At 46.3% G+C, this 22,181-nt stretch overlaps 1 protein-coding gene across 1 annotated transcript in view; it reads left to right on the forward strand.

The window, feature by feature from the left end:
* POP1 (POP1 homolog, ribonuclease P/MRP subunit) overlaps positions 1 to 22,181 on the forward strand; it is a 1,381,968-nt gene that overhangs the window by 1,109,562 nt on the left and 250,225 nt on the right. The window contains exon 12 of the mRNA XM_069621412.1: positions 20,318 to 20,433. Within this exon, the coding sequence (XP_069477513.1) occupies positions 20,318 to 20,433 (116 nt within the window). The remainder of the gene's footprint in view (positions 1 to 20,317; positions 20,434 to 22,181) is intronic.

The following is a 22,181-nucleotide window of genomic DNA, read 5'->3' on the forward strand; positions in this document are numbered from 1 at the left end:
GCCTCTGCTGGGGTCCCGGGTCAGGACACAACTGGACTACGTCCCAGCCCTTCCCTCTCTTGCTGAGTGTCTTGGTATGGAGGCAATCCCCAACAGGTCCAAGTTATGAGGGGTTGGCTTTTCTCCCCCGTGTGCCCTCCTGTTCTATTGTTGTGGGGGCTGCCTGTTCGTGGGCCCGCCTCTTTCAATCTCTTCGGGGGGCCCGGTGGGCTGCTTCTGTCCCAGGTGCTCGAGGCCGGTCTTGATCACCTGACCCGCATGCTCACTTTCCGTCTCCCTTCCCCACCTGCTGCCCCCTAGCCCTTCTGTTGCGGGGCTCCCCCAGTCAGGCCCCTGATCCCCCCCGCCCTTCTGTCCCTGGTTTTGTGGGTGCCCTTGGGCCTCGAGAAAAGAACAGGGTTTATTGGGCTAAAAAGCCGGAAGTACTATTGCCTTCCCTAACCGTAAAAAACAGTACTGGTACACAAAAGGACGGTTCTTTGGGAGAAAAAAGGTGTATTGCGATTTAAGTCAAAGTGAGTGGTTCAGACAACTTGGGGTAGTCGCGAAGAACAACGCAAGATAATGAGCTATTCTGGCCCTCGGGAAGAACACCCTGTCCCTAGGAGGTGTGGGGGAGGTTGCCTGTCCCTAGACGGCGGATGGTGCAACGCCTATTTAAGAGCGATAGTACAAGAGACTGTCCCTAGCTCTCTACAAAGGATATAGTTATTTGCAAAGCACACTCAATTCTGAAAAGCAGCCTAAAATGCAGAGGGCAACCATCGCTGGTGGAGGGGCCTACGAGAGAGGAATTAGATCTCGTAGTCTTGGACCGGACTACTTCAATTAGCATGTGGTGATGGGGGTCAACAGGATTTTTTAACCATATTTAATAACCCTGATGACTCCACATTTCCTATATGCTGGTGGTTGCCCAAATGCTAGAAAAGTAAAAACACAAAAAAAGGGTCTTCATATAAAACTCAGAGCCCACAGACTGTGGGACTTACTAAGGAAAGAACCTACAATGAGTGAGTTCTTAGTGAGTTTTCTCTGTAGCCCCGACAAAAATGGGGAGTATCTCGTTGTGTTGTGGTGGAGCCACAACTGTTATGGTTGACCGGTTTCGATGGTGTACAGGTGTTTATGGACCATTTTCTTCAGGACAAAATTTCTTCAAAGAGATAAATGAAGTTGGTCTCCCTGCTGGCCTCTTTATCGGGCAACTCGAGCAGGCTGCTTGGAATCCTTGATGCCTGAGGAAGCGTGTCAATGACAAAAACAGCGAGCTGTCATGGTGGAGTCACTGCCTGATAGTGATCATGGAGGGAGCTCTCTGTAGCCTGCTCGCGGGAAGAGAACGCCACTTGGGCCTCTCCAGGTAGCCAGTGTATGTTCGGGGGACTTCCTGTTTCAATGGCTCCCCTTTGTCAGTGCAGTCTGCGGTGTCGCGGCCCTGGGAAGGCTCACCTGCTGTCCACGTCTCAGCGTTGCTTCTTACGGCGGTGTCCCCGCGGCTCCTCTCCATGCCTTATTTGCTGTCTCGGCCTTGTCTGTTCTTCTGTGCTTATTTTCACTTTGAGGGCTTTCTCCACCTGCTCCCTCGTTTTGTTCCTTCCTCCGGGTGCTGTCCGTTGATGTCTCGGATGGCTCCCTGTCTGTCCTTAGCACTGGGGCCGCCTCTCACCGGTGTTGGGGCCACTCTCCGTCCCTCCGCCTGTCGATGGTGTTGTGGCCTAGCGCAGTGTGTATGTTTCCGGCACCTGCTGTCGTACGTTCAAGTTAGTGTACGCACCGGGATCCCTGCATTGCTGTCTTCCACCTGGATCTCTCCTCTGCTACTCAGCTGCGCTCCTTATTTCCGTCCCCTTGGGCGGATTGCCCCGGTCTCTGGGCGGCCTTCTGCAAGCATTCAGGTTCCTCTCCCCACTACACCCATGGCTGTGAAGGAACGCTTGCTGTGGCTCTGTTGCCACCGTCGTCTCCCTCGGGCCTCTGGTCCGCGTCGGACCCTGCTGTCAACCAGTGTCTTGTGTTGCTTATTTGCTAGCCCGCCACTGCCTCCAAGGATTCCCCGCCAGTCCTCGGGTTGCTGGGTCTCCCTCTCTGTCAGGGCGCTGGGCTCTGTGGGGTCCGCCTCGTCGTGGCGAGTACTCTCCCGGGCCCACTGTCTCAGGTGCCTCTGCGGGGCTCCTCCTCCCTTATAGCGGCGCTGCTGTGTGCACTGGCGTATCAGGGCCCCCTGCAGCCCCTGCGGTGTGGGGGGCCCTCTAGCACATGTCCTGGTAGGGGGCCCCACTTAGAGAAATAAAAAATGGAAAAAAATATTCTTTCAAATGTACGTTTTTTTGAATTCACTCTGCATTAAATTAATAAAGACATTATTTCTGTAACAGAAATAATTTCTTTATGAAGACAGAGTGACCACAAATTTCTTTTTGAAGTGCGAGGGCTCCTCGCACCCCATGACATGGAAGACCCCAGGCTGGAGGCCTCCATGTCATGGGGGTTCCATGTAATAATGTCCCCGCATAAATGTTGCCATGCAAATACTTTGCAGCAAAATTGCCATTTTTTGCAGAGACATTATGTGGAATATGCGTGGGACACCCCAGTAACCCCTGACACCTTTTTTCAAGGGGAGCGGGGGACACACCTGCAACCCTGCTCCCACTTTCCCTATAAATATGGTCACGTACAAAATGTTGCCACAAACCTTTCCCGGCGACATTATATACGACGACCTTATTATATACAGGGACTTTATTACCTGATACCGTCATGGGGTTGGGTTTTTATTTTTGAAGTCACTCTTGCCTTCATAAAGAAATGATTTTCGTTATGGTTCGGTCCTTAATGGAAATAATTTCTTTATGAAGTCAGAGTGACTTCAAAAAGAAACAATTTCTTTTTGAAGTAATGGGGCTCCCCTCAACCCCATGACGTGTGTGTGTGTATATGGTGAAAGGGTGTACACTTAAATGTGTAGGTGGCTGCCTGTGTACGTGTATAGTCAAAAGGTGCACGCAAATTTATGGGTGGCTGGGTGTGCGTGTGTACAGTGAAAGGGTGCACACTTAAATGTATGGGTGGCTGCCTGTGTGAGTGTATGGTGAAAGGGTGCACACTTAAATGTACGGGTGGCTGCTTGGGTGTACCTGTATGGTGAAAGGGTGCACACCTTGGGTGCCCAATTACCTGAGGGTTCGGTGTGCTGTACAAATAAAGAAACTAAACTAAACTTAAATGTATGGATGGCTGCCTGGGTGTGCATGTGTGTATATGGTGAACGGTGTGTGTGCTTGTGTTCAGGGCCACAACAAACACATTTTGGGGGGGAAATCCTTCAGATATTGGGAGAGGCACTATCTTCACGGGTGGTGGGGGAGGGGAAAACGTATTTGTGTGGGTGCCTCTAACTTCTTTACGCATTTTAATTAGACTATTCTAGTGCAGCTTCAGTGTTACAAGCAGTTAACTCTTTCATTTAAGTCTGAAAGCACCCACTTATGGACTGCTGTCAGAATGAGCAGTCTCCTGTTCCCTCTCTACCCTTCCAATCACTCCCCTGGCATGCAAGTACTAAACCCACATCACGATTTAAATTGCCTAAAATGATTGGAATTTGAATGCAGGTACTAACAGTGAAATGCTTTACATTAGTAATTGCTGGGCCCTTGTTAACAGCGAAACCCAGATGCTGTTTAACATCTGTGCCATGTTCTGTCCGGCAACTGCTCTGAAGGTCGGTGAGCTTGAATCAACATAGCCCAAAATTTCAGGGGGGGAGAGCTGAAGTCCAATCAACTCAATGGTGTTACACCATTAATTGTGTTTAATGCCTTGACTACTTATTGGTATTCGTCATTACTCCTAGACCTATTCTTCCACGTCCATGTACTTGTGTATCAGGCAGTACTTGTGTATGAGGCGCTCTGCCTCATACACAAGTACTGGGATGAGGTAGAGGTACATGGAGGTAATGCCTGATTTAGCTACCTGTAATCTTCATTACTCCTAGTCCCACTCTTCCTCATCCCAGTACTTACCTATGAGCCTCATACGTAAGCGCTGGGGCCAGGAAGAGGGACGTGAAGGTAATTCTGGGCCCAGGAGCTGATTTTGGTGGTTAGGGTAGGGAGTGGGAGGAAGAGAGGATGTGTGGGGGGTTTGGATTGTGCAATAAATCATAATGGTTGTCCATGTCCAGGCTAAGCAGGAATGAAATGTGGTATTAGTGGCTAGAGAGGCATTTTGGTGCAGCCAGTCTAGTAATTCCTCAGTTTGGTATGACTTTTTTTTTTTTACTGCATGTTAGGCAGAATCCTGTGCAGTGCCCTTAGGGACCACTACACACAATTAAGACTACAGGTGGCAATACAAGTTTTACCTTTGGTACAAGCCTGTACTGCTATGTTAAAGTGGTAGCAGTAGCAGAGCAGCCAGGCGTAGCTCAAAAGTATATGACCAGTAGAAGAGATTACACAAAGGGACCACAATTACTGTGACTCAATCAAACACTGACTCAAGGTTTCAAGTAGAAAAATATAAATACATTTATTTTACAACCATTCGTTATCAACACAACACTTCTATTAAAATTAAAACCACACGTTAAATACATTACAACTGACCAATTCACTTTGTACGGTAGGAATCAAGGTAAGTACCCTGTGTTTGAGAGAACCGGTATTATGGAACAATACACGTTACCGTGAATACGATTGCGATCACTTTTTGACAGTTCGGTCTGCTAAATAAACGCGTATCTGCGGCAAGAAATGCTACCGGGGCAAAAACACACTTAGCACCTGAGATACCCAGAGGGAGTTGGGGGCAAAAATCATAGGCAATATGTTACTTAGGCCAACGGAATCGAAGAACGCTCATGGACAGAAATGCAAGAGGCCGGAGCCAGTGTCAAGTGGAACCAGGTTCCTGTGTCGAGGATCCCACATCGCATAGTTCGCGATTCAAAGTTGCCAAGAGTACTTTAGATATTGTCAAATGTTCGGAAGCAAAAGTTATAAGAAAGAGGGAAAAATAAGGGCAAGCCTTATAAGCGCGAAATAGGGATTTCACCCAAAATTCCTCTAGCAGGACACTGTACCTTTTCAAAGAAGAAGCTGGTGCCACGGCAGTTGTTCCTGGCAGTTTCCTGCACGAAGGAGGACGATGAAGGGGGTCTACACCACACAGGGATGAGGCCGGCAGCAGCGACAATGAATAAAAGGTGCGCTCCTTAAAAACAGGAGAGGCTCTTCAGGTGGCTATCCGGACCACTACAACAGTGTGCAGCGATTTCGACCACGAAGGGGACCTCTGGCTGAAGAAGATGAGCTGGTTATCCCCACCAGGCTCAAGGGAAGAAGACTCCGGACTGGATCTTCTCTTAGTCGTTGAGGGGTAGATAGCTCAGGACTGCAGCAGGGCTTCACCGGGACGGGATAGTTGCAGCAGTCGACCTTTCCTCCGCTTCTCTTCGGTTCCTTGTAGTTCCAGTGGCGACTGACTTCCAGCCCAAGAGACCTGCCTTTTATGCGAAAATCCCCCATTCACACAGCCTGGCTGTCATTCACCCAGCAGGGGGGTTGTCCAGCCCGGACAACTACCTCAGCCAATCATGAAAAAGTGCGACTTGGGTTTCCTAGGATACCCTGTGCAGGGGATGACTACACCCCTCCCTCACCTTCAGCCCACCTAGACACCCAGGCGCCTTGAGGAGGGCTTCTTGGAAGAAGCCCACCAAAAGACAGTGAACAAAGGAGGCAAACCTGGTTTGCCACGCAAAGTAAAACACAAGGAGGAGTTTAACAAAAATAAATGGTGAATAAACTGCACCGGAGCCAAAAGAAAAAGCATTTGGTCAAGCAGGTTTAAGTTCGAGGCTAACACAATAGCCTACAATATCACCACGGTTATGTAAGGTAACCGCGGTAGAAAATTAGGGTAGATACACTGCCACCAGCCATGTCTAAATGTTAAAAGAGCGAAACAATGCTCTAGGAGGTACAGATAAAAAGGGCTAAGAGTTAACCCTTCCAGTACTCCATGTAAGATGGGGTTAATGGTAACTTTACCCTTTTCTGGGGGACAGCAGTCAGCCTCAGAAATGGAGTCGGTGGGAAGTCTGAACGACAACCCTGTGTCACTGCACGGAAGGTGCTGGGTGACGCACAAAAGAAGGGGGCTACTGACGTGGTGTACTCCAGAGTCCACAATCACCAAAAACAGGTAAAAACACATAGCAAAACACAAGGAAGAGTGGGGAAAAAGCTCACACTCTTACCAAGTGGAAATAAATAACTCCAGAGATCCAGCAAAGCTGCTGAGGGACTCACTAGGTAAGGGAAATTAGCCATAAAATGAGAATTCTCCCTAACACTGCGCATTTCTGATAAAGCAATCCTGCTAAGAGTAATTATTTATTTATTTATTTATTTGTTTATATAGCGTTAAAGCCCGCGGGCATCAGAACGCTTACATATAGACTGGACAACAGAAAAAGAGACAGGACTAGGCGGGAGAAGGCCTAAGTTAACTCAAATTGATTCAGTATGTTACCAGGATTTACTTAAAAAGTAAGGTTTTCAGTTTTTTCCTGAAGGTGAGGTAGTTAGGCTCAAGTTTTAATGAGGTGGGTAGGTCATTCCATTTTCCGATGGCTAATGTCGGGAAGGCCTTACCAAGGCCATGTTGTTTTTTAGTTATAATGGTTTGTAGTTTGCCTGTATTAGATGATCTGAGGCTCCTGGGTGGCTCGTACCATTTAAACTGTTTCTTGAGGTAGGCCGGGGCTGCGCCATATAGGCAGCGATGTACCGTGGTAAGAGACTTGAAGGAGATTCTCTCCTCCATAGCCAACCAATGGAGGGCTTTCCTTTCTCCGGAGATGTGTTCTCTCCAAGATTTTCCAGCGATCGTTCTGATGGCGTTGTTTTGGATGGTTTGACATCTTTTCAAGCACTTACTATTGGCTCCCAAGAGTAGGGAGTTTCCGTAGTCCAATCTAGACAATATAGTGGCCCTAGCGATGATGATGCTGTTCTTTTGGTCTAACAATGGCCTGATCTTTTTAAGGAGGATCTGATGGTACTGACAGTTTTTTTTAAGGTAGCTTGTATGTGCTTCAGCGCCTAGAGAGGCTTGAAAATACACACCTAGGGTCTTTACTTTTGCTGATGTTGGAATCTGGATGTTTTTGATGGTAAATGAGTTAAAGGCAGGGCTCACTTTTTTTCTGGCCTGTGTAGATCCGCCATGTGGGTGCTGCCAGTCTAGCTGTTTCTTACTGCACCATTGTATATTTTGTTGGGCATCTATGATAATATGATATGATATGTCATTTATAACACGCCTGTACACAAGTGTTTCTAGGCGCGACAAGACAAGGGAGGGAAGATAGAGGGAGGACAAGACAATCTTGCTAGGCCTTGTGTCATTCAGATCGTGCAAGTGCGAGAACGAGAAATGCAAGGGGAAAGAGGGGCGGGGGAAGTGCAAGGAAGAGGAGAGGGGAAAACAGGACAGTAATGCTCCGAGTAAGTGCAGCCAGGGCAGCGCGACTCTGGGTAGTGCAAGGAGAACAAGGGACTGTAGGGTCACAGTTACAGCCCCTTAGTGCATGGTATTCCCGGAGGCAGTGCATGGGTGACTGATCAAGAAAGAGCCTGGACTCAGCGAGACTCTGAGGGTAGCCAAGCAACCAGTCGGTACAGCAGACAGGTAGGTCAGCAGGGGAGGGAGAGAGAGAAATCAGAGGAGAAGAGGAAAGTTTTGAGCTGCTTCCGGAACTTCAGGTGGTCCGCTCAAGTTTGAGAGGGGCAGGGAGGCCATTCGAGAGGGAGGCACCTACAGAGGAGAGAGTTCTACCCCCCACTCTCTGCCTGGAGAAGCGTCTAACCCTTAGAGAGTTGGAGGTAGCTGGGGCAAGGGCTCGAGAAGGAAGGTATTTTGGAAGAGAGCGTTGGATGTAGTGTGGTCTCTGACCCCAGAAAGCCTTATGGACAATGCAAAGTGTCCTGAACTTGATCCTTGCAGCCACCGGGAGCCAGTGGAGAGATTTCAGAGCTGGAGAGATACGATACCTGGGCTTGAGGACAAGGATAAGTCTTGCAGTCCTGTTCTCGATTAGTTGCAGAGGGCGGAGAGTAGAGGAAGGCAGATTGAGAAAGAGGCTTTTGCAGTAGTCCAGCCTAGAGAGAAACAGGACTCTGGAGACAGTGAGCTTCTGGGGGAAAGTGAGAAAGGGAAGAGCCCCTTTGAGGAGGAGCAACTGGTAGTGGGACTTCTTGGCGACAACTGAGATGTGAGGAGAGAAAGAGAGAGTGGAGTCGAAGATGACACTAAGGTTTTTTGCCTCGCAGGAAGGCGAAGGAAGAGGGCCCAAGGTGGGCGGCCAGAGTGAGAGAGGGAAAGCAGTAGCAGGGGTCCCAACGAGAAGGATCTCCGTCTTAATGCCATTAAGGCAGAGATCGTTGGAGGCGCACCAATCCTGAATCACGGATAGACAGTCAGAGATGAGCAAGAGAGGAGTGGAGCCTGAAGGAAAGCTGAGTGTCATCTGAAAGTTAGAGATCAGGTGGGCCAAGTAGAGGTTGAAAAACCAGGGTGAGAGGATAGAGCCCTGGGAAACGCCACAGGTAGAAAGAGAGGTGTCTGGGAGAAAGGGACCAAGTTGGACCTGGGAGGGGCAGTCCAAGAGTTAGGAGGTCAGCCACTCCAGGGCCTGATCCGTGATGATCAGGATGGTGTGGTTGACTGTGCCGAAAGTAGAGGGAAGATCAAGGAGGATTAGCACAGAAGGAATGCTGGAATCAAGGTTAGAGAGCAGACCTTCATGTGTGTTCAGGAGAGCAGTTTCCGTGCCTCTGGCAGCTCTGAAGCCAGACTAATGGTCATGGAGGCAACCAACAGATAGAATGTGGAGAGTAAGCTGGGAGTTGGGCAGCTTTTCCAAGAGTGTGCCCAGGAAAGGGGTGATGGAGATTGGGCGATAGTTTGCCAGGCAGGTAGTATCGGCAGACAGCTTCTTTAGGAGTGGGTGCACAGGGAGTGCTTAAGGGGAGAGGGGAACGCTCCAGTGGTGAAAGTGATTACAGAAATCGGCCATGGCTGGAGCGAAGGTGTCAATCTGCTCCTCGATGGTTCTGGAGGAACAGGCGAGCACCTGTTTGGATGGCACTTTCATAGATCGGACTTGTCTAGAAACCCTGTCTGGTGTTGTCGGAGAGAAAGAGGAGAAAGGAGGAGGAGAGGTAGAGCCGGCCAAAGGGGGGCCGAGAGAGGAAGAGAAGATGGAGGACAGGATGTCCTGCATTTTAGCAGAGAAGTGAGAGACCAGATCCATACAGAGGGCCTGGGAGGCAAAAGGAGATGTAGAGACCGCAACAGGATTGACCAGATTTTAAAGAGTTCGACCATGTTGTTAGAGGCTGCAGAGACCCAGGCTTGAATGTGTGCTCTCTTCTTGATAAGTGTTATTGCTTCGACTGGCATTTTGGTGCTGGCATGCTTTACTGTAATGTTATTAAGTCTCTACACTGGTCTACATTGTGCAGCCAGTAGGATCAATGTGGCATGGCATTTTTAATAGTAAAGCATTAATATTCCTGTGCACTGTTGGTGACTTGCATGTATTGGTTTGGTGTTACTCTACAAAACAATTGAAAAAACTCTGGCTTTTTAGCTAATTTTTCCCAGAAAGTGTGCTGCATATTGCATTAAAACACATATTTATATCTTTCTCCTAGTACAGTGTGCAGCATACCCCTTCAGCAGCACGTTTGTGCGTATTGTGCAAGAGTGATAATCTAGACCGGCCAGAGTGTGGCACGACCCTTGATATTGTTGCCGATTTGTGGGGGGGTCCCCTCAGCATGGCTCACAAGGGGGCCCCCACATTTTGTGTTACGCCACTGGCTGTGTGGGGAACGCTCTGCTTTTCTGGGCTATTGCGCGCCCGTTTTTGTCTCTGACGCTTTCCCCTTCCTTTTCGGGGTAATACAACTGCTGCCGGGTGGTGGAGCTGCACGTAATTGCTGGGGGGTTTCAGGACCCCCGTCGACACGTCTATCTAGTGTCGGCGGCCATCTTGGAATCTTAGGGCACAATTTAATAACTTGCCAAAACAAACCGCTGGTTACAGCATCAAAGGAATATTGGTACTCTAAATGTTTCTGCGTAGCCTCCTTTATGGTTTGGAAGCTTTGACATTGAGGGACTTGAAATGGTTGAATATCCTTGAAGGGAAATTTTTGAGGAATATTTTGAACCTTCGTCAAACAGTGCCCTATGGAATTCCTCAGACTCAAACTGGGGCTGATATCTCTTTGTGCATTGTCCTTGAAAAGGAAGGGGGTATTGTACATAAAAGCCTTGCGTTCTCCCAAATGGCCATTATTGGCTAAGATTGGTGAACATTTTGGTTCTGATTTTTCTAATAGGCCTATTAATTTTGTAAATCTGATCAAAGGGCTGTTTGAACAAAGTGGTTGGACTCCAGTTGCTGATAGTGGTGAAGATTACTATCATCTTACACATTCTAGCCAAGAAAGTTGATATGGAGGGGCTGGGATTTGAATTATTCACATTTATCCAAGTTGAAGACTTATCAGGTTGTTTTCTAGGTGGTCCACAAATACAAGAGTATGCAGACATATATATGTATTATAATGTCCCAAACGAGCTGTCTGGAAATGAATATTAATGTTGCGTACCAATCAACTCCCTGTATTGCGTGTAAATGTTTCAAATTTGAAGCTCCCATTGGATAAAATGTATTGTCGTATTTGCTAATTGTAATATGTTTTCTAAACAGTCAAGCATATGATGACAGAATACAGGCTATTGTGTAGTTTATATATGTGCATCTTAGGCTTTTGTCAGTGATTATGATATGATTCAGGGTCTGGTATTTTGGACTTTTTGCCTTAACTCTGGGCATACATCCCTGCACATTGAATTTCATCGTATTTGACTACACATTTTTAAATTGATGAATTTGATGCAAGTAATTAGACAGAAGTATGATATTTTAGACAATGCATCACATTAAGTGATCTATCAGATCTAGCATATTTTATTAATATTTGATAATGTCACTGTTAAATAGGATTGTTTTATGAAACATCGATTGCCTTGCATTTTTAAGAAACATTCTAATGAACTAGACGCACCAACAAAAGGTAGCGAATTGTATATTGTGATTGGACAATTATCTTACCCTTGAACTACTTATATCCAGCCCCTTAGCCCTTATTTCTTCCTTGCCTGTCATTTAATAGAGTGTTACCTGATGCCTCTTTGCTACCATTTGTTTGTATTCTCCACTATACCTCGGGCACTAAACATATTTAGAATGGATGAAGTTTTGGCAACTTTGGCGCGTCGGGGGAGCCATAATTCTGCTATAAAATCATTTGCTATAACATGTCAAGGTCAGTGGGCAGGAAGAGCAGCTTTCAGCCTGGCATGCACTGGGGTATTGGAGTGGGGTAAAATGACTGAAGATGGCAGCTTCATCTGGCATTCTAGGTGTGGACAAATCTGACTCATGTCCTCTTAAGGTCATTTCCTGATAAACTGCACACAAGCCTGACACAACTAGAGTCATTGCATGGTTCTACAGAGGGTGCTCAATGAAAGTTGGATATTTCTCAGAGCCCATAGTGGTTTTTGATGACAAGTATTCAGACGGATGAGGAACCCTACATCAGGTTTGCATGGAAATAAGTAGTCCAGTCAAGGAAGGCCGCTTACTGTTGCCAGGGTATGTAATGTAATTGAATGTGTAGAGCGCAAACCAAGGCCAAAAAGGCATCTGGGTGCTAAAACAGCCAGAAGCAGGGAGGAGCTAGAGGGATCGCAACCACCTCAAAAACAAGTTCTTCGGGGCCTTCCAAAAGATCTGATGATTTGGAATCTCCTCCAGGTACATAGGCAGCGATTTCCATAGTGTAGAAGCCAAAACTGAAAAGGAGCACTCACATGCTTGGGATTTGCTGAAGCGTGGAACTTGGAACAAATTAGAGGAAGCAGGGGGCGTACAGGTGTGTAGCAAGTACGTTTTGACTGTAGGCGTGTTGGTCCGGTGAGAGAAAAAGCCTTATGTGCAATGCACAGTGCCTTAAACTTTATACAACTTCTCACCGGAAGCCAACGCAGCCTAGCCAATAAAGGCACGGTAGAGGACCGTCTCAGTCCATTCAATGCCACACGTGCTGCTGAGTTTTGCAGTATCTGCAGCCGTTAGATCAGAAAGTCTGGTTGACCCAAGTAAATACCATTGCAGTAGTCCAATGCTCCCATTATGGAGGCTGTGACTACTTCCGAAGCTTCATGGGGACAAAAGTTAGCACTTTCTTCAGAAATCTCACTTTAAAAAAAAACCTGCATTACAAATCGCTGCAATCTGCTCTTCTCTAGAACCCGAGGGGAGAAGCTTAACCCCTAAACATTTAACAGAGGGACTGGACAAGTGCCCAGAGATTCGAGCCAAGAGTGAGCATTCGGCTGACCCACTACCAGAATCTGTTTTCTCGCTGTTTAACCTCAACCAGTTTGAGGTTATCCAACAGCCAATATCTGACAAGCAAGCTTAGTGGCAGGGTCTGATGCTGGAGAATTAAGCCAAAAAATTAGCTGTGTATTGTCGGCGTATGTTTAAAAACAAACACCAGACAAAGCAATCGGGTCGACTAACAGCCGCAAATATAAGTTAGAGTAATGGGGATAAAGATGACTTCTGAGGAACCCTACACATGATGGGAGTAGGAGCAGCAAAAAAAGGGCATCAGTGAAACAGTCTGCATACGATCCAACAAGAAAGAAGAAAACCAAGACTGGACCTGACAAACCCCCTTGTTCTAGTCGATCTAAGAGAATCTTAAGATCAATGGTGTCGAATGCCGCAGAGAGGTCCTGGAGAATCAAAACTCTGACCTTCAAGCGGTCCTGAAGTAGAACCAGATTGCCCAGAATTGATATCATTACCGATTCCGTACCCATAAATAGCCTGAATCCAGATTGAAATGGGTGCAGGCACCCATTTTCTTAAAGAAACCATGAGAGTTGGGAGGCAATGATAGTTTCCATCAATTTCATAGTAGCGGGCAAGAAAGAAATAGGACGATAACTGGCCGGAGACAGAGGATCCAATTGCGGCTTCTGCAAGAGCGGCATCACGGTTGTGTGTCAGTGAAGCAGGACATAATCAAGCTGCTCGTAAAGGAATAGTGAAGAGCGGCAGTGAACAGTGCAATGGAATCAGTCGGAAGAGATTGAAGAAGCGACAGCAGGATCGGATCAGAAGGTGATGCTGATTTAAGCTTACGAAAAGCAGCTAAAACAGTCTCGTCCGAAACTGGTTCAAAATTAGAAAAAGCCTCAGCATTGCCTACTCTATGAAAATCCTGTGAGGCGGCAGCCACTGTCCCCTTCCTTGGCAACATGATAGACTTCCTGATCTTATCAACCTTAACTACAAAGAATGGACTGATAGCGTTACAGGTTTCTTGGGAGTGGGTGGAGTTGGGCTGAATGGGCGAGGGGGCAGAGAGTTCCTTCATAATTCTAAACCATTCACGGGAAACAAATGGTGCTAGGAGTATGCACTCTGCATAGTGCTGAGACTTGGCTGCCTTCACAGCCAATTTGTACTGAAGTTGAATCTGTTTGTATTGTTCTTTAACTTCCTGAGCATAGCAAAAATGCAATTGACGCTCTGCCCGACGACATCCCTGTTTCAAAGCCCTAAGGTCTGGTGACGACCAGGGAGCAGATGGTTTTTGGCAGCACACATCCTGCTTAGGATCTGATTGGTTATTTATAACGTGCTTCATACCCAGGGGATTCTAAGCGCAGACCCAGGGATCAAACCTGTGGTGATTTACGTCATCTTCTTCCAAGGCAAACACGTTGCCCCTAAGCTATCCTCCCGAAACCTAGGTGGGGCCAGCAAATCGGCCGTTAGAGCTATGGCTTTTATTAGAGTTTCACATGTGTCGGTTAGATCTTTCGCCAGCCATCTGAGTATTGAGTTTGAGTCTCAGTGAGTAGTACCAGAGGTACTTTAGCCCAGTGACTGTGACTAGTGTAGACTTTGGGATGAAACTGTCAACGAGTTGGAAGGGCGATGAGAAACAGCAATAGGAAATGATCAGACCATATTACTGGCAATGGTTTAAAAGTCAGTTAATGATGCCTCCAAAAAAATCAAGTCAAGGGTATTCCCTCTAATATGGGTTGACAAATGTTTACACAGATCTAGATGGCAGTCAAAAAACCTGGTAATTAAGGTAGTGACATGGACATCCGTCACATCATTCGGCCTAATGTTAAAATCCCCTAACAGGCTCAGGTTAGGTTGGATCAACGCAAGATCAGCATCGAGCAGGGGAAAGACGATTGATGCAATCCATAGCCAAAGAGGAAGGTGGGCGATATACAAGCAGTGCGTGCACTGACACATTGCTTGAAGGCCGAAGCCTCACCAGCAGTAGTTCACAAGTACATTGTGGGTCAGAGGGATAGCAACACACTCCAGTGATGTTAGATGAATAAAGGCCAAACCCTCCCCCTCCCCTGGACTAGAGCTAGGCCGATCAGCATGAATCAGTGTGTAGTTAGAAGCTGCACTATGTCGGGGTCAGACAAGTCTGAAAACCATGTCTCGTCATTCCCAAAATGTCAGGTTGGTGCTCATTTAATAAATTAAAAATCTCTTGACTGTGTACCATAGCGGAGTGGGTATTTATCAAAAAGCCACCCAGTGAAGACAAAGTCCCCGGCTTGCCTTTATCCCTGGGATCAGTCCCACCTCTCAGCAGTAGTATATGCTACAGCTGTCTGGCCCAACAGTCCAGATGGCAAGCAGGTAGCCTCAATGCCAATTCCAACAACCCGATCCGTGAGGATCGAGTCATACCATCAAAATCACCAGTGGGAAATGTTACAAACTGTAAGGTATCCTCTGCCTCATTTTGGCAGTCCTTTAAGGCCCATGGCCCACACAGGTCCCGGACGGGCCCATATGGACTTGCCTTTTGCACGCCAAAGGCGCGTATCAGGCACACCTGCTGTGCTCTTCCACTGTGCTGGCATCTCTGCTGGCACATAAGTGCCGGTGGGGAGGTCAGCTGACCCGCGCCGCGCTCAGTTTAGTCGGCAGAGAGAAAATACTGCTGTGAGCCCACGGGAAGCAGAACCACCACCAGGTAAGTTTACAATATGTAAAACTCACACCAATATATTTAGAACAAAATTTATAAACACACATGCATCAATATGGGGATATTTGGCAAAGGAGGCACCTGCAAATGTTTAAGATCAATAAAGCAACAGAGCAAGAGGTAAGCCCCCTGTTCTAGATATCCCTATTTTCAGCATTGTTCCAGTTGGGTCAGTCCAATATTGAAAATGGTCATTTTAATGTTAAGGAACCAAGGGATTGGCCGCACCCTGGAGCACAGTAGAAAAACTGATCTATATTTGACCAGTTGTGGAATTTGCCATAAATTAATCCAGCAGAACAATGGGTTTTAATGCCTTTGATTCCCAGCTCAAGCTTTAACTGAACTCTTTGGGGTGTTCTGGGGAAGATTAAAAAAGGATGTATACATCTTATTTTCTACGTTCTCCAGTTTCATGATATTAGCAGTTTCCCAGAGCATTGCACCATACAGTACTGCTTGGAGTGCCTGGGCCCTATATTTCTTGAGTGCAAGGCCACTGCACACCCCTGAAACGACATACAAAGGTGCTGCCCACTCCTCATTTCCTGGGCAATATCGCAGAACTCTTAGGCTGTGTAGACCATGGTGTTATGGCACATTTTGCTTGCAAGTAATTGTACGTATTCACTTGTTACAATAGAAAAGAAAATGGTAGCATGTTCTTTGATATTTTCCTACGCGGTTTGCAAGTCATGCATTTGGTTTTTAAGGAATTAATTACTAATCTATCTTACTACAGATTTGGTGGACTATATCAAGCTGTTTCTGGAGGCCCGACAGTATTTTGGAAATTAATTATATTGTCTGCTGTAGGGGAGGCATGGGATTACAAGTATGGCAGTGACACAATAGGTACAATTTGTAAAACCTTTATTGTAGTTTCTGACGTTGGAAAAACTCCTTCTTTGCCCTATAACTAAGATGGGAGTAGTCTTGACCATCAAACGATTAACAAAACCGTCCTAGTGGAGTCCGTCAAATGAAAATGGCCTATGCTCACAAAACCTAATGCCTGCCCTATCTCTTGTACAAAAAGTGTACAAAGGAGAAATTTATATGGAAGAATCAGTGTTCAAAAGGATAAATATGGCTGAATCAGCTCTCCTCCCCACGTTAGACCACACAGAGTAAGGTGGTCCCTGTAGGCAGGATGACGCACTGTGGCTTGGGTTTTCAACACAATAAACAGTTCCAAAACGTGGATCAAGGCCTGCCTGGCCTTCCACGTTAAAGTCCATCTTTCCAGAATTCAAAATAATGTTTCAACAAAAAGTTCACTTAGGCCCCTCTTTTTCGGTCTCTGACCTCTTCAAAACATAGTTCACATATGTTCCCCTCTGTCAGGCTCATACTTCTTCAAGACAAAGTTCAACAAAACTTGCAAGGGGGCTCCTTTCCCCAAGCTTATTAAACTTTTGGGTCTCCCTCAGTCGGGATGTGCGTGGCTTTCTTTACAGACCTCCGCAGGACCACTTTGACTCAAAGTTCAAGGTTCAACTTTCACTCGCCGTTTCTCTAGGAGTTAATTTTGCTTACTTCGCTTTTGCAGTTCATTCGCTTTATCGTTTCAAACAATGCATCTTTTACAGAGGCTTGAGAGTGGGCTACTTCCTTTCACTGGACCACTCCGTTACTCTGTGTCACTGATTTTACAGCTGTTCTTCAAAGTTCGTTCACAGGTCTTCCTTTCTTTGCGTCTCATCCACACAGGTGCAGCCTTCACTTGTGATATAATGTTGCTACTTCAAAATTTCTTTAACACACACCGGTCTCTCAGGTCGCTTGCCAACTCACCGGCTGTGTGCGTTTCTTTCTTGGTTTTACGATTTCCAATTCACGAGTCAAGGTTACTACTGCAGGCTTGGCCTCGCCTCCCCAACTCTGCCGTTCACCCGAGAGGGTCGCTTGCGTCCTTGAAACACAATGCAGCCTTCTGGTGTGGGATCTGGCCTTCTCCACGCGTCTTTCACAGCCTGTCGGAGACGACGACCTCTTGCAGGGAACTATTGGGGTTTTGGGCCTGCTCTCATCCCTTGGTCTGTCACTCTGCTTAGTAGGTTTGCCTTTGCCCCAGAAGTTCTGCTCATACTCGTGTTCCACTTTGCTCAGAGTGTGTCTCTAGGTTCTGCCTTTTATCCATGTGAGGAGAGCTAATTGGTATTGGGTGTATGCACTTAGTCAAGTGCCTGACTTTGCTTGATCCGATTAGCGGGACATGCCCAGTATGTGTATGAGAGTAAGACTTGTTACTCTGTCACCCTCTTCCTCGGCCCAGTGTTTGTGTAAAAAGGGGGGAGGGGAGTTGGGACCTCAGAGAATCCTAAAAAGTAGGATGGGTTAAAATCATCTAAAAGGGGGGAATACTGCGTCACACCATTGGCTGCATCACCAACACTCCCTGAAGACCCCTCACCCAGGTGATCCTTCCGCACTGGTCCACCCCGAGGGTCTGGATCCAAAGGCGATGGCTGTGCCCTGGCCACCTGAGAGAGAGAGAGAGATCCCCGGGGACTAGCTGGTGAGACACCCTATGGTTTCTCACACTGCAAAATTAAGTATGCCAGTCTTCCATCCATCTTAAGTTTCAGCATCCAGTGAAGAGATTATTTCATCCACATGGGCAAGAAACACAGATGGAAAGGTCGGGAAGCATCGCCTCATTTGTCCAGGCTGTAAAGAAAACAAAACAATGTTTAGAACCATGTACCTGCGTTACCAGCCCTCACTCTTAACCCCCTCCCCTGAATCTGAGATCCTACATGAAAGGAGATGCGCTCGAGCGAAGAACCCACACGGTGTCAACTACTGCCAGTCTTGCAGTCCATAGGTCAGAACAAAGAATCCAGGGTTCCAAGCATCATTACCAGTTGCCAAGGAACAAAGAAGAGAGTCCAGAATCCAATTCCAGAGAACACAAATGGGCAAGGAGCTGAGTACTTACAGAGGGCACCAAGGACAAGGAAACTCCAAGCACAGCAATTCCAGAAAACTAGGAACAAAAAGAAAGAAACAAAACACAAGCCATGTAGAAAACCTAAGCCAGAAGGGATAATCCAAGAAATAGTCCAGGAGGAAAAGCAAAGGGTGAAAAGAAAACAATATAATCCAAGAATAGATCACAAGAAGCCACTCACCAGCGGCAAAAACCAGAACACAAAACTGTTGAGAAGCAGCAAGCTCTTCCTTCTCTGCTGTTTAAGAAGCAGTTCCTGGTCGTCCGTGAGGATTTCCGGGCGGCTGAGCATGCGTGTTGACGTCATTGCGTGCTACGCGATAATGCCATTCTGAACCTTTGCCGGGCCTGGTAACCATTGCAACACGACACTGTCATAACCGCCAGGGGAGATGCCAGTCTACACGCAACGACTGCGTTCCAGTGGCATGAGCGCGGACACCGACACCAGGCTCTCGAGCTGCAGGACAGGCTGGTGTCGCTGTATCTTTAGGGCACCACCTTTCATGTGCTGCACCATCCGAAGTACAAGTCCCACCCAAGATGCATGGTTGGGAACACAGCTTGTGTCCTTGCCCTTTGTCCAAAGTGAAATCCCTACCTTGGCCTTTCTGCTTCTTCAGAGTCTTGTGGCATACTGTAGCTTTGTGGTGCCAGAGGCTCAGTTGCACTGGAGGTTGCTGTTTTGCTCTAATTGGTCTGGTTCAGAGCAAAATTACAGGCATGTTGCTGGTCTCAAACAATGTGTTATGGAACTCCTGTGGGGGGCCCATCAGGGTAATTGTCTAAGGGGAAAACCTTTTCAGTACTCTTGGCCTCAGATGGGTGTTGTCACAGATGCCTCCCTGAAAGGGTTTGGACAACATGGTGGTTAGGAGAATGTAGTCCTCTGTAAGGGAAGACCTCAGTCTACTGGATCTACAGCTATTAGGCTGACCATGATTGCTTTTCTCCCCTTCATGCTGGAACATATGTATACAGATTCTGATGGACAACCAAACCATGGCCATGTATTACCTCAAGAGAGGTGGACTGGGGTCGTTGCCTCTGTGAAATGAAGCGATGCAGCTGTGGTTCTGGGCTCGGGAGCCAGTCTTGTCTGGAGGGATGGAGGGAGGGATGGATGGATGGATGGATGGATGGATGGATGGGGTTACTGAGGCCTTGAGTAGGTGGATGTCAATCTCTCATGAGTGAGCGTTGTGCCAGGAAACTCTGGACAAGATGTTTGCCTTTTTGGGACTCCCACAGACAGGGCTATTTGCAATGTACACAATAAGTGAAAGCAATTCTACTAAATTGAATTTGCCCTGTGGAGAGCTCTGGGCGATGCTTTGATTGTGGGGTGGAACTTCGAACTCCTTTGTTTGTTCCTACCTGTTCTGGTCAGCCTACTCGTTCTAGGGAGACAGCAGATGTTTGGGTCTACCATGACCAGGAATGGGCCCGTAGGACAGGTTACCTAGACCATCTAGATATGTCATTTGCCCTTCCTGGCACCTTACAACAAGGATGGATCTGCTCTCCCAGTCTGGGTTTCAGATTAGTCAGTACATCAAATCAAACAACGTCCATCTGATGCTGATCCCATAAACACCCTATAACCCCCTTGCCCCTAAACTACTCACATGTGCCCCTCTTTCAGAGCGGTCATCCTGTCAAGACTTGATTATACCAATTCTCTGTTTCTGGGCATTGAAGCACCTGATACTACTATCGCAGTACTCCATACTTTTCAAAGCAAAGCTGCAGTTTTGGTCTACTACAGTATCCCTACACATTAGTCTTCAAGCATTGTCTGGGAGGCCATTGACTTGCTATTCAAGCTCCATCTCTCTGAAACTCAGTGCTTGTCGAACTCAAACATAAAGATAATCTATTGTGATGTTCCTTCAAGAAACATGTTTTGTTCTCCATTGATTTTTAATGGCAACCCCTTCTCTCTCTGCCTCTCCACTCTAACTTCCTGTCTTCTCACCTATCTCTACCTTCACCCCTCACACAACCTCTAGTTGGCCTGGACTTGCTATGCACAACATTGTGTGCTACATATTGTAAGATGCCTCAATATACCCTTAATGAGTTGTAACAGAACTACATTGGAAGCATTTTCATTGTAAAAACTGGGAAGATTTTTTCTCCTTTGTAGATAAAGAAAAGGCTAGACAACTATCTCTGGAAGGTGCCTCTGTGGAATGTGCAAGGAGTCTGTTGTGGAACGAGGTTGTTCGTAAGAGTGTCACAGAAAACAAAATCTCAGAGCAGGTAACGTTTACAGCAATTAGTTTTAGTCCAATGCTTGTTGCATGGCCTTTGCTAATAATTAATAGAAAGTGCACACCAGTAGAAAAGATTGCATTAAAAGTAGAGAATAAGCTGTCCTGTAATGCACATGCTTTGCTTTACCTTTTTTTTTACCCTAAAATAAATTCGCAAGGACACACATTTTTATAATTTCTTTTCACTATTTCTTTAAAATGTATTTCACTGTGGCACAATGTTGAGCAAGTGTTTATGCTGCCGTACTTCATTAAAGCAGTCAAAAGGTGTGCCGAATGGGGCCTGCATGCTGAATGCTAGGTTAATTTTAAAGTGAATTCTGCAAATTTGTATTTTTTTTGAGTGTGTTAAAGCAGGCCATTATTCTGTCTTGGCTCTGCCGTGCCATCCTCCTGGTTGTACTCATTCTTCCCCATCATGCCTACAGCATCCTTTCAATATAGCCAGATGACAACCCTCTACCAACAACACATTTTCACTTTAGCCCATTACCCAAATCTTAGGTCCTAGACCTGCTACACTCACCTTATGTTACTTTCGCAGCCCTAAAGACTATGGATACAAGAGTCTGGCATGTACACTAACATTTTGCGTCCATAGCAGAGTCATTTGTAATACACAAAGACAAAGGTATTTTTTATAACACCGAAGTTAATTTCTAAATTTCACATCAAGCAGAACATTGAACTTCCAACTTTCTTCCTAAAGCCAGAAGGGTAACTGCACATACTGGACTTGTGTAGAGCATCCATGTTCTGCATGGACAGAGCAAAACAGCAAAGAAAGACTCACTTTTTTGTATTTTGTATCTTGCCACAGTACAAGAAGGGCACCCCTGTAACTAAGTCCATTATTGCCAAGAGTGAATTAAGGGTGCACCACACTTGCAGAGGAAGAATTGGCACCACCACCAAGGGCACACTCCACTACAGTAACTAGTGTTGTTTGCTATTCCTTGCCAATGTTCCTGCTTGATGTTAATTGCAAGGAAGCAACATGGAGTTCAATGCACAGGGCTACAAAATACTACTACATGAATACACACACAAGAGCAGAGTTCTGTGTTTTTATTAATAAATGAATAATACATTATTTGGGTAGTTGAGCACAGACCTAGCTTCGAGAAGGGGTGGATTGCTTTATAAGTCATTGGGGCTGAGTAGGTACACAGTGCGGGAAGCAGTGATACAAGGAAGTGGGGAGCTAACAATAGGGAGGGGGAGTGTGAGGAATTTGGCAGTAGGGGATCACCTACAAGTAGAAGAAATCCAAATCTTGGAAAGCTGCGTCCCCTGCACACTGTCAATGAGGCAATAAGCCTACGGAGATTTAAAAACAGGTCTGACTGGTTTCGAGAAGGCTTTTTGTATATTTTACACACATACAGTGTATACAATTTTTAGAATGACAGTGATATGTAATTCAATACATCCAAAGAATGACATACAATAATTCTGTTAGTTTTTAGAGGAAAAGATGTCTTCTCCTTTTTTATTATTTTCAGGTTGGCCCAACGTGTTTCGAGATTCATATTCTCTTCATCAGGGGCATAAATCTTCAATAATTCTTTCACTTTAATCTACAAATATTTAATCAAACATTAATTAATGTTTTTACAAAAGGTCAAAAGAAAAATAATTAACCAAGTTGAATCACTTTTTTTATAAAAAACAGTCAAAAAAACAATTTATAAAGAGGGGCATCCCCTTACAAGTTCCTCAATGAACCTGACC

This window comes from Ambystoma mexicanum, chromosome 5q (genome assembly GCF_040938575.1).
Source record: "Ambystoma mexicanum isolate Mex_15411 chromosome 5q, UKY_AmexF1_1, whole genome shotgun sequence".
Lineage (NCBI taxonomy): Eukaryota > Metazoa > Chordata > Amphibia > Caudata > Ambystomatidae > Ambystoma > Ambystoma mexicanum.